This window comes from Tenrec ecaudatus, chromosome 10 (genome assembly GCF_050624435.1).
Source record: "Tenrec ecaudatus isolate mTenEca1 chromosome 10, mTenEca1.hap1, whole genome shotgun sequence".
Lineage (NCBI taxonomy): Eukaryota > Metazoa > Chordata > Mammalia > Afrosoricida > Tenrecidae > Tenrec > Tenrec ecaudatus.
In genome coordinates, this window is record NC_134539.1 from 41,912,447 (window position 1) to 41,924,942 (window position 12,496).

Here is a 12,496-nt window from a genome sequence, read left to right on the forward strand (position 1 = left end):
GCACTCCTTGCTTGACTCTTTGTGACCTGAGATTCAAAGCTGCTAGAGACCCAAAATTTGGAAAGAGGAAACTGTTGTAGATTAAAAAATAATTCACCATTTGTTATTGAAATAACAAAATAGTAATATTTTCGTAGCTATCGTTATTCACAAGTTTCCTAATTGCAGAAATAAAATAATGTAAAATGTAAGAACTCTCAGCCAGAGATTTAAGCTTTATAAAACAATCAGGTCATAAGTCATTGTAAAATTCACCTTTTAAAATATGTTTATTATAATAATATTTATGCAACATAAATAGTAAACCATGTATGGCATTGTCTTATTTACTTTTTCTCCCCACATGTATATGTTTCCTGAGGAAAAGAATATGTCTCATTATTATCCAATGGTATCCCCAAAGTCACCCCTATCACAAATGGCTGACATACGTTCACAACAAATATTTTTTAAATTAATATAAGGTTCACATACTATAAAAAATCAGAAACACATATCGATCATATCTGAAGTAAGAAAAATTTTAAAGTGATTAAATGCAATTATTTCAAAATGAACTGTGTTGGCCTTTTGTCATTTAATTAATCCTTATTTGGTAGTTCATTATGTGACTTCCATGTGATGTGCAATATTATATGGAACAACAGATTTTTTCACCCATTGTCACATCTTCCTGAGATTTGGTATTTAATACAACCAAAATAAATGAAGGAGTCCCTTCGTAATGCATCTTAAGTAGAAGTTAAAGGAATCCATGTAACATAGTAGCAGAGAGTTCCTTTAGCTGAATGAAAGTCCAAAGGGCTTAGAGACCCGATTGCAATGAGGACTTCCTTCCTAATCCACAGTGGATTTCACAAGCTCCGAAGGATTGAAGCTCCTGGGCATAACTGGTAACTGGGAAAAGCTGCATCAGAGTCAGCAGAGGCAGAGGGGAAAGTCCAGTTCTTCAATGAACGAGGTGCTACAGAATTGGGGGCAAACGGTCTGGTTTTCTTGAAGAGTGCCCACATACATGACAGCATCCGTGTGGAGAATAGAAGCCACAATTCTCCTGGCGGCCGAGTCCAATGTGGACCGGGCAGCGTTTCATTCTGTCACTGTGGGTCAACAATAACATGGTCCATACAGGAAAAAAACACTCCACTTAATTTAGCTCTCTGGGGAGTTCATGGGAGTTGAGACACAGATCACAAATGAAACATTATACATATACTTATATATATATATATATACAGTAACTACTAAATTTTAAAATCTCAATACTTTTCTTTCTTCTTAACTTGTAACTTTTATTACTTCATAAGCTTAAATGAGTTAATTCTTAATACCTTGAACATTCTAAAACATTGCCTATTGTGCTTTTAATATGTGATATTTATATTATATTAGGCTGAAAAGCATTTAGTAGACACACAATTTTTATATTATTAAAATAACTTTGGTGTCATTAACTGTTGTTTTTCCACTTTAATCATTTTTTTAATTTTCTATGTTGTGACACAGGTTTTGGACACAGAACAAATGAATTTCTCCTTGATCAGTTGGCTGCTGTGGCATCTGTTTAGCTTGCTCTTGTGTGGCTCTTACTGGGCATTTTTGTCTAAACTACAGGAGCAGAGCCAACTTTTCCAAGATCTAGCTCTAAACACAGGGGTTTGATTTCTAGTAAATCAATCTTGAAATCTTGAATATCTTGATATTTAGTTCTTTAAAAAGTAAGATGAATACAATAATCTTCTTAAGAAATGTGAATCAGATGGATTGTGGGAAATCTATTTTGTCAGTGCATCATTTCCTTACACAGCTGAACTGCAGAAAGAACTGGTCAAGACATTTGACTTTCTTCTATAGTTGTTTGCTTATTTCTACAATGTAGATAATGACAGACTTTTTGGTTTATTTTAAAATAGAGTCATCTCCAACATCATATAACATCATATAACTATATGAAAGAAGAACTTTGAATACTTCATCAAATCCTAAAATATTTGTGAAGAAGGATTATCTTTTCACACTGGGGAAAATAAGAGAAAAGAAATATGTATATACCTCCACTTTTTTCACTGATGCATATCTAGCACCTATCTAGATTTTAGATTTGCTGTGTAGTGCAGTATTTTCATGTTTTTGAAGGGGGTTAATGACCTTTGTCCATTTTTAGCCAGTGCATGAAGATTACCTACATTTATACTGGGAACAAATGAAAGAAACACATTGTCCACATTTACAATGCTGCCACCATTGTGGGTCGAGTTTTTATTGAGTCTAAAAATCAAATTCCACATAGAATATATTGGGCAAAAATAAGCAGAAAGGAGAAATTATTGCTAATAGAAAGAGATTCAATAAAAGATCGTGCAGAAAGATAAAGCTAAAATTACTTTGGTGCCATAGGGTAGGTTGTTAATAAGAGAACTATATTAACGCTTAGCTATACTATAAATACCATCAAAAAAGGTGAAAGTATTTGCCTCCTCCTTTCTTTGAAGCTGAAATTCAGCATATCATGTTCCCTACTGCTTCATGAGGAAGTATCATGAAGACCACATCTGACCTCTACTAACTATGCCAAGAAAAAGTGCAAACAATGGCATGCCAGCCCGAAGCTGATTGCCCGAAGTCAGAGGGCAGACATGCCTCCACTTTCCATCCATCCTTGTGATATTCTACCAAAGAGTACCATTCCTATTGGCCTCTATGTCCTGTTTGGTACAATGATTCGGTACAGTGGCAACACAGATCGCACAGAAATTTTCATGAATACTGAGTTTTATTAGGGAAACTAACAGGTTACAACATCCTAAGGATACAATTCTTTTGTGAACAATAAATCTTCTCTGATCATAAGCCACTAAGCTAAGTGACATCTTTTTATTTTTTTTAAGATCATTTTACTGGGGGCTTATACAATTCTTATCACTATCCATATATACATCCATTGTGGCAAGCGCATATGTACATTTGTTGCCATCATCATTCTCAAAACATTTGCCTTCTACTTGAGCCCTTAATATCAGCTGCTCATTTTCTGCCTCCCTCCCCTCTCTCCCCTACCTCACGAACCCTCCATAATTCATAAATTATTATTTTGTCATTGTTACACTGTCCAACGTCTCACCCTTCCCTCTTCTCTGCTGTCTATCCCCCAGAAGGAGGGTATATGTAGATTCTTGTAATCAGTTCTCCCCTTCTACCCCACATTCCCACCACCCTCCCGGCATCACCACTCTTACCACTGGTCCTGAAAGAGTTATCTCTCCTGGATTCCCTCTGTTTCCAGTTGCTATCTGTACCAACATATACATCCTCTGGTCTAACCAGATTTGTAAGGTAGAATTGGGATCATGATGGGTGGGGGGCGCTATTTAAGAACTAGAGGAGAGTTATATGTTTCATCGTTGCTACCCTGCACCCTGACTGGCTCATCTCCTCCCCACAACCCTTCCATAAGGGGGTTTCTGGTTGGCTACGGATGGGCTTTGGGTCTCCACTGTGCACTCACCCACATTTACAATGATATGATATTTTGTTCCTTGATGATTGATACCTGATCCCTTCAACAGCTCATGGTCACACCGTCTTGTGTGTTTCTTCCATGTGGGCTTTGTTGCTTCTGAACTAGATGGCCACTTGTTTATCTTCGAGCCTTTAAGACCCCAGATGCTATATCTGTTAATAGCCAGGCACCATCAGCTTTCTTCACCACATTTGCTTATGCACACCTTTGTCTTCTGTGATCATATCAGAAAGGTGGGCACCCACTGATATGATTTTTAGTTCTTTGATGTCTGATAATTGGTCCTTTCTTTACCTCATGATCAGATAGGCTGTTGTGCTTCTTCCATGTGGGCTTTGATGCTTATCAGCTAGATGGCCACTTGTTTTTCTTCAAACCTTTAAGACCCCAGACACTATATCTTTTGATAGACCGACATCATCAGCTTTCTTCTCCACATTTGTTTATGGACACGTTTGTCTTCAGCAATTGTGTTGGAAAGGTGTGCATCCTGGAATGCCAATTTAAAAGAACAACATGTTCTTGCATTGAGTAAGTGCTTGAGTGGAGGCTCAATGTCCAACTGCTGCCTTAATACTAAACATGTAAATATAAGCACATAGATCTGTTTCCCCACACTCATATATTTACATATGCATATCCCAGTTTTAGACCTCTGTAAATACCCTTTGTCACCTAGTTCTTTCCTCTATTTCCTTTTATTTTCCTCTTGTCCCACTATCATGCTCAGCCTTCATTTGGGTTTCAGTAATTTATCTCGGTTACCATTCCCTTGCTGAATCCCTACCAGGCCTCTCACACCCTCCTTGCCACTGATTTTGGATCACTTATTGCTCCCCTGTCCCTTGGTTGGTCAGCACCACCTCCTTACCCCCTCCTCCCTCTCTCCCATGTCCCCCTGGAACCATTGGTCCCGTTATTCTCTCCTCCAGACTATTCATCCAGTCTATCTTACCTAGATAGATCTGTAGGGATAAACAGAGGCACCAAAAATCAAGTCATGGCAAGATAAGCGATGGGTGAGAACACAGCAATGACAACAAAAAAGGAAACCAATTACCCATAGAAGAATAAATTAATTAAAAGAAAAAAATTTAAGAAAGAAAAACTTATAAAAAGATCAAGGTCTGATTTTTTATCTCTAGGCATGTCGTTCAGTCAGGTCCAATGGGGCACCATACTTTGGCCCCAGAGTCTGTCCTTTGTACTCCCTCAGGGGCTCCCTGCTCTGCTCCTACCTTTGATCTGCCGCATGCTTTTAGTGGTTTGCTTCGGTGTCACAGGGTCAGTCTGGGCCAGTCCTGACCCTGAGCCTCCAGTGTTGTCCCCCTTAGGGCCCTGGGTCATCAAGGGATGGTGTGTCTCATAGTGGGATCAGCCATACTGTCCACTCTGTCCATTGACTGTTCAGAGCAGGGAAATTGTCCTCCAGGCCTGATGAGCCAGGTTGTGCTCCACTCTCTCTTCTTCCCCTTTCATTTGCTCCTATTTTCTCTGATCAGACATGCCACTCTTCACTCGCTGCAGATTCAGTGCCGTCCTCTCAAGTAAATTCTTCTGGGGTGAGGGGCAGTTGTCCATGTAGCTGGTATGGGGGCCAAGCCGTCAGGCGTCTCCACTGGCTCCCCACTCTTTTCCGGCACACTGCATTCGTCTGACACTGGCTTTATATCTGGTCCCTCTTTCCTTGTGGAGACATAAACAATACCCTCCTCTTTGGTCGGTTAGTGCCCTATTCCCCCGTCACACATCTTTCTATCTCTGATAGCCTATGTATTTTCAGTGCCAAAGTTCTCAGGTTTGTCCCAATTTGCTCATTAATGGCCCTAATTGTCCGGGGGTTTATCTTAAGGTCGGTGATCCACTTGGAGTTTGTTCTTGTGCACAGAGTGACGTAAGGGTCTTGCTTCATTTTTCTGCAGATAGATATCCATTTTTACAGCACCATTTATTGAAGATGGCATCTGCTTCCCACTTAATATTTTTGAGCCCTTATCAAATACTAATTGCCTGTATGCTGATGTTTTTATTTCTGGGTCTTCAACTCTTTTCCACTGGTCTGAATATCTGTCATTATGCCAGTACCACACTGTATTGACTACTGTGGCCATATAGTATGTGATAAAATCAGGTAGAGCAAGCCCTCCCACTTTGTCCTTTGTCTTGAGTTCTTGGCTATTTCTGGTCTTCTTCCACCTTCATATGAATTTGGTGATCTTTTTTTCCAATTTTTGAAGAAGGATGGTGGTATTCATATCGTGATAGCATTGAACTTATCTAGTGCCTTGGGCAGAACTAACCTCTTTACTATATTCAGTCTGCCAATCCACGAGCATGGGATATTTTCCATTTGTTGAGGTCACTCTTGATGTCTTGAAGTAGTGTTTTATAATTTTCCTCATACAAATCTTTCATTTTTTTAGTCAGGTATATCCCTAGGTATTTCAATTTGTGCTTGGCTATTGTAACGGGTACTACCTTTTCAATCATCTCTTCTGTGGTCTTGTCTGATGTGTAGAGCCATCCAATAGAATTATCTTTGTTGATATTGTATCCTGACACTCTGCCATATTCCTCTATTGCTTCCAACACTCCACTTGTGGAGTTTAAGGAATCTTCAATATATAGAAGCATATCGTCTGCAAATAATGATAATTTCACATCTTCCTTCCCCAACTGAATACCTTTAATAACTTTCCTTCTTCTTATGTTGTTAGCTAGGACCTCTAGTATGATGATAATAGGAGTGGAGACAGGGGGCATCCTTGTCTAGTCCCCTTTTTCAGTGGAATTGTTTTCATATTTTCTCCATTAACTACCACATTAGCTGTTGGTTTTTCATATATGACTTGTATAATATTGAGGAATTTTCCTTCTATTCCTATCTTCTTAAGTGTCTTAAACAGGAATGCGTGTGGGATGTTGGCAAATGCGTTTACCGCGTCTATCAATTTTATCATATAGTTCTTATAATAATTCCTGCCAATGTGGTGAATAATGCTGGTGGTCTTTCGTAGGTTGAACCATCCCTGCGTCCCTGGTGTGAATCCCACTTGGTCATGGTGAATTGTTTTTTTAATATGCTTTTGTGTTCTATTGGCCAGTATTTTGTTAAGTATTTTTTCATCAATGTTCATTAGGGATATTGGTCTATAGTTCTCGATTACCGGGGCATCTTTGGCCACTTTAGGTATCAAAGTTATAGTAGCTTCATAGAAAGAGTTTGGAGTTTTCAGTCTTTTTCTATGTTCTGGAAGAGTTTGTATAGAATTGGTGTCAGTTCTTCCCAAATGCTTGGTAGAATTCTCCTGTGAAGCCATATGGCCCAGAGGATTTTTTTGTTGGTAATCCCTTAATTATGTTGTCTATTTCTTCCATTGCTATGGGTCTGTTGAGGTTGTTGACATCCATCTGGTATAGTCTAGGGAGGGATTGTGCTTCCAAATATTTGTCCATGTCTTCCAGATTGTTGAATTCATTAGAATATAGACCTTCATAGTACTGTGTAATTATATTTTTTTATTTCTTTGGGGCCCGTTTTAATGTCCTGTTTCATCCCTCATCCTTGAAAATGTCATTTGTTCCTTCTTTCTTTGATTAGATTTGCCAGAGGTCTATCAATTCTGTTAATTCTTTCAAAGAATCAACTTGTAGCGCATTAGTATTTTCCACAGTTTTCTTTTGTTACCTCTCCTGTATCTCAAGGCTGAATTTTACTATATCTATCCTCTCGCTATTAGTAGGGTTGTTCTGTTGACTCTGCTCAAAGTGGTGTAAGTGTTGTGTCAACATATCATCCAAGAGTCTCTCTTCTCTTTTAATGTGTGCATTTATTGCTGTCAACCTTCCTATGATAAATGCCTTTGCTGTGTCCCACAGGTTTTGGTACGTCATATTTTTGTTCTCATTGGTTTCTAGAAATTTCCTGAATTTATCTCTGATCTGGGTCAACACCCACTGCTTTTGCAATAGGAAATTGTTCATCCTCCAATTGTTTTCCCTTGTTTTCTTCACTGTCCTTCTGTTAATTTCCAGCTTTATGGCACAGTGATCAGAGAAAGATGTCTGTATAACATCTAAGTGCTTGAATTTACTCAAGTTCAACTTGTGTCCCAGCATGTAGTCTATTTTCGAATATGTGCCTTGTGAGCTTGAAAAGATTGTGAATTAATTTGAATTTGGGTGGAGAGCTCTGAAAATATCTATCAATTCAAGTCGCCCACTTGTGCTATTTAGATATGTAGCCTCCTTGTTGAGTTTCTTTCCCAGTGACCTGTCTTTTTCAGAGAGTGGTGTATTAAAGTCACTAACTATAATTGTTGAGCCTGTGATCTCTTTTTTCATCTTTTGGAGTGTTTGACTTACAAATTTCACAGGTCTCTCATTAGGTACACATATGTTTATTATGCTCACTGGAACTTGGTCTATTGTCCCCTTGAGCATTATATAGTGCCCTTCCTGTCTCTTGTTATGTCCTGTATCTTGAGGTCAATTTTGTCAGATATTAAGATCACTAGCTTGCTTTTATTGCATTACCATTTGCTTGGTGTATTTTTCTCCAGCCTTTAATTCTCAACCTTTTTTGTCTGTAAGCTTGAGGTGAAGTCTCCTGGAGGCAGCAGATCGATGGGTTGTGTTTCCTGAGCCAGTAGGTTAGCCTCTGCCTTTTAATGCCTGAGTTCAGGCCATTGATATGCAGTGTTATTATATCCATCTGTGGACACTGTCATGTCATCTTGTATGTTTTGTGTTGGATATTTTCCTATCAACCTCTCTTACCCTCTTGTTTGTGTGTGTGGTTTATGTTTGCCTTCTTTCCACTATTGAGCTGATGTTGTCCTGGGGGCTATTTCCTCTTTGTCGCCCTATGGGTGAAGTTGTTCTATGTGATGGTGTCTTATTTGTCCTCAGTGAATGTTGAACTTCTGCCCATTCTGGGTTGGCAAGGATCTTTTTGTAGAGCTGAGTTTCTTTTTATGTATTCTTTGAAGTTGTCCCTGTCTGGAAAGACTCTTACTTCTCCATCTAGCTTAATAGATAATTTGGTTGGGTAAAATATTCTTGGGTTTGTGTTGTTTTCCTTCAATCTTTGGAATATATTATTCCATTGCTCTTCTTCATCGTTTCCACTGATAGGTCTTAACATACTCTTATTGGGGTACCTTTATAAGTGACTATTTTCTTTTCCCTACCTGCTTTTATGATCTCCTACTTTTCCTCCTAGTTGGATAATTTGACAATTATGTGTCTTGGTCACTTCTTTTTGGGATTTAGCCTGACAGGTGTTCTTTAAGCCTCTTGAATGGTTGCTTGATTTTCATTTATTAACCTCAGGAAGTCTTCCTCTAAGAATTCCTTTGCTATTTTCACTGTTGAATTCTTTGTTGTTTCTTGTTCCTGTCATTCAATTATTCCAATATTGTTCCTTTTCATATCATCAGATATGGCTCTCAGGTTTTCTTCAGCTTCGATTGTCTTATTTGACTGCTTTTCCCATTTGCTGAGATATCTTGTTTATCCTCTACATCAATGGGGGCGATTCTCTGCCTCCTCAAGGTTATTGGCAAGGTCTGTCAATTTGTCACTGGATTTTGTTATTTCATCCCTTAACTCTTGTTTTTCCCTTTGGTGCATTACCTTTATCTCCCCTATCATTTCATCTTTTTCTGCATTTCTTCTCTCAAATCCTTTATGACTTCAAGCAGCATTTAGAAAATTTCTTTTGTGGCAGGTCAATATCTGCTTCTTCTATGCCCATCATCAGGTTCGTGACTTCCGACATTGTCTTCTGTTTCTCATGCTTTTTCGCTGAATCTGTTTGAACTGTTTGCTGTTTACGTGTTGTTTTAGAGGAGCCTAGAGCTATCATCCTGAGTCAAAGATCCCTGGTCTCTCTGGTGGAGGGGGTGGGGGTTCGTATGAGTACTTCTATGAACTACCTTCTGGTAGCTGTACTGAGGTGTCAGGCTATCGCTATATCTTCCTGTGTTTCACTCTTACCATAGCCATCTAGAATTCCATTACTTGGGATGTGTGTTGGTTATTCCTCTCATGTGACACTGGTGGGACTGTTGAAGGCCCCTTAGGACAGCTCTTCCCTGTCTGATATCTAAGTAGGCTTCACAGTTCTTGGAGAAACTTGGCTGACCTGTGGTGTTTTTCTCTGCAACTGCATTGTTGAGGAGATTGTGCTGGTATACTCTTCTTGGAGTAGAGCTCTATGGCTGGCAGGAGAATTACTGTAGACAGAGAGATTGCCTTGGAGGTTTGGCGGATGTTCCCGCAGTAGCGTGGAGCCCCAAAAGTGGTGGTCAGACATCTCCCCAAGTCACTTGTAGAGCCTCAGGATTTAGCTTGGGGATTTCCCCACTTTTTGTAAGGGATAACCCCCTGCTGCTTGGTGTGTGGAAAAGGACTGGCATGAATTCTCCAGCTGCTTGGCAAGCCAATAAACGTGGGTGGGAGCTCACCCAGGTGGACTTTCAGTGCTACCCAAGACAGAGGGTAGTGTCCTGTAGCTGCTAGTGGCTTGTGACAGGCAAGAGATCGAAAGGAGAGGAAAAAGAGAGAAAAAGGAAGATGCAGAATGGAGTAGTAATGCCAAGCAAACTGACACCTACTCACATACACACAACTAAAATGCCCAGAGTAAACAAAAGTGAAAACAGTAGAACTCAAAAGGAGAACTAAATCTGCTGAGGCTGTGGAAGGAAATATAGAAGAGCTAGAAGAAGAGGAGAAAAGAAGAAAACATGAAAGAAGAACACAAAGAAAGAAAAAAGAGAAGAGAAAAAAAAAGGAAAAGGAGAGAGAATTTTTTAAAAGGTCAAAGAAATAGCTTACCCTGTGCTGTGCAAGGTCCTCTTCTTTGTTTCTTCCTCTGACAAGACCCGAAGAGATCTTCTGTTTTCATAGATTTCTGGGGTGGAGGTAAATGGGGAGAAGACTAGTGGGATGGATATGCATAAGGTCATTGCTAAGGGCTTAATAGTTGACTCTGATATTTAATAGCATAGGGGGATAACAAAACAATAAATTAAACCCACTGCCATCAGTTGATTGAGACATATAGCACCCTAATAGGAATGAGTAGACTAGGATTTCCAAAGCTGTCAATGTTTAAGGGAGCATGCAGCCTTGTGTTTTGCCTTGATGAGTAACCCACTGACAGTCAGGCTCCTTAGCATAAGGGAATATGTGGGGTAAGAAGTATGTTTTAGTCTTCCTTTTGAATTTTAACTTCAATTCTGAAGTTGTAGGACAATAAAACAATGATACTATCCTAGATATTTACACCATTGAGACTTTCAACAATATGGAGAGAGAAATAATTTATTATGTTTTTATAAATCATAAGTAAAAGACTTACATAATTATTAAATTAGTATTAAGAAACCACAGTTTAAGAAAAAAATCCAATATCATTGAGCAATATGTTGTAAGCATGATTTATACTCTTGTCTCTCTATTTCAAAACCTCTTATGTGATCCCATACCCTAAACTACACCAGTACACTCATTAGTGATACAGCCAGATATGAGGTTGTAATGGGATATGTTGTCTTTATGAGATTACGACATGTTGGAAGTCCAGTTTATAGCAGATTGCTCTTTCCCATACAGTATACTGTAGAGCAGTGCCTGTAAAAGCAAAGACTTAAAATATCTACATTTAAAGAAGGTTTCCTCAAAGAAAATGCCTACTAATTTATACCCGAGTTTGTCCTGTGAAAGCAATCTTATCGTAGATTTTCTATGAAATAGGCTTGCGTTCCAGCAGATACTTCACAGCAACCTTGACATCCTTGTTCCTTAAACTATAGATAATGGGATTGAGCATGGGGGTCACTACCCCATAGAACAGGGAAATGAGCTTGTCTAATGCTTGCAACTTTTCTTCTGCTGGCAAGTCTTGGGACTTGGGTTTTGCGTACATGAAAAAGATGGTTCCATAAAAGATGATCACCACCGTCAGATGGGCTGAGCAGGTGGAAAAGGCTTTGCGTCTTCCTGCGGCTGAGTTCATTCTCAAGATGGTGTAAAGAATGAACATGTAGGAGAAGAAGATAATCGCCAGAGGAAGAACCAAGAAGGCCATATTGGATATCACCATGGTGATAATATTAAGGGATATGTCAGCACATGCAAGCTTAAGAACAGCTAATATTTCACATGTGAAGTGATTAATGATATTTTTCCCACAGAAAGGCAGTCGCATGGCAAGTGTAGTTTGCACAATGGAGTTGACTCCACCAGAGAGCCACGATAAAGAAGCCATCAGCACATACGCCAACTTACTCATGATGAGAGGGTACCTCAGTGGGTTACAGATGGCCACATAGCGATCAAAAGCCATCACGCCCAGGAGCAAACACTCTGTGGAACCCATTGCAAATCCTAGGAACATCTGCACAGCACACCCAGAGAAGGAGATGTTTCTTTTCTTTGAGATTAAACTCATCAGTGTCGAGGGAACCGAGGAGGAAGTGTAGCAAATATCCAGGAAAGAGAGGTTGCCCAGGAAGAAGTACATGGGGGTGTGAAGACGCGAATCAAAAATGCTTGCTAGGATGAGAACCCCATTGCCCATTAGAATCACTAGATACATCACTAGAATTAGAAGAAAGTAAATGATCTCAAGTTTGGGGTACTGAGAAAGACCCAAAAGAATAAACTCTATTACAAATGTCTGGTTAAACTTGTCCATGTTATTTGCTTTCAGGTTGTCAAAAGAAGACCTGATATAAAAATATTCACTGCGAAGGAACAACGATAAAATTCATCTGAACAACCACTATTTGTCAAGATGAAGTAAAGATGTGTTTGCTTGCGATTCTGACATCCAGTTATTTTCAGTTGGGCGAAAAAGGGGATTGCAGTGATACTGGGAATGTTGGAAGAATTTAAGCCTCACAGTCAGTGTGGGGAGATCTTTTAATGTTCAGAAACAAGTCCAGAAGTAACGTTTCCCGCTCT

The 12,496-nt window shown here is 39.3% G+C and overlaps 1 protein-coding gene across 1 annotated transcript; it reads right to left on the bottom strand.

Annotated features, from left to right (window-relative positions):
- Positions 1-10,429: 10,429 nt before the first annotated feature.
- LOC142457914 (olfactory receptor 13C3-like) lies at positions 10,430-12,227 on the bottom strand. The gene is made up of 2 exons (XM_075559003.1): positions 11,305-12,227; positions 10,430-10,439 (listed from the first exon to the last, which is right to left on the bottom strand). The coding sequence occupies exons 1-2, from the start codon at positions 12,225-12,227 to the stop codon at positions 10,430-10,432; spliced, it is 933 nt and encodes a 310-aa protein (XP_075415118.1).
- Positions 12,228-12,496: the final 269 nt, after the last annotated feature.

Bases quoted from the DNA above. Each gene is read 5' to 3' on its own strand.
- LOC142457914 (XM_075559003.1), bottom strand. From the start codon at position 12,227: ATGGACAAGTTTAACCAGACATTTGTAATAGAGTTTATTCTTTTGGGT.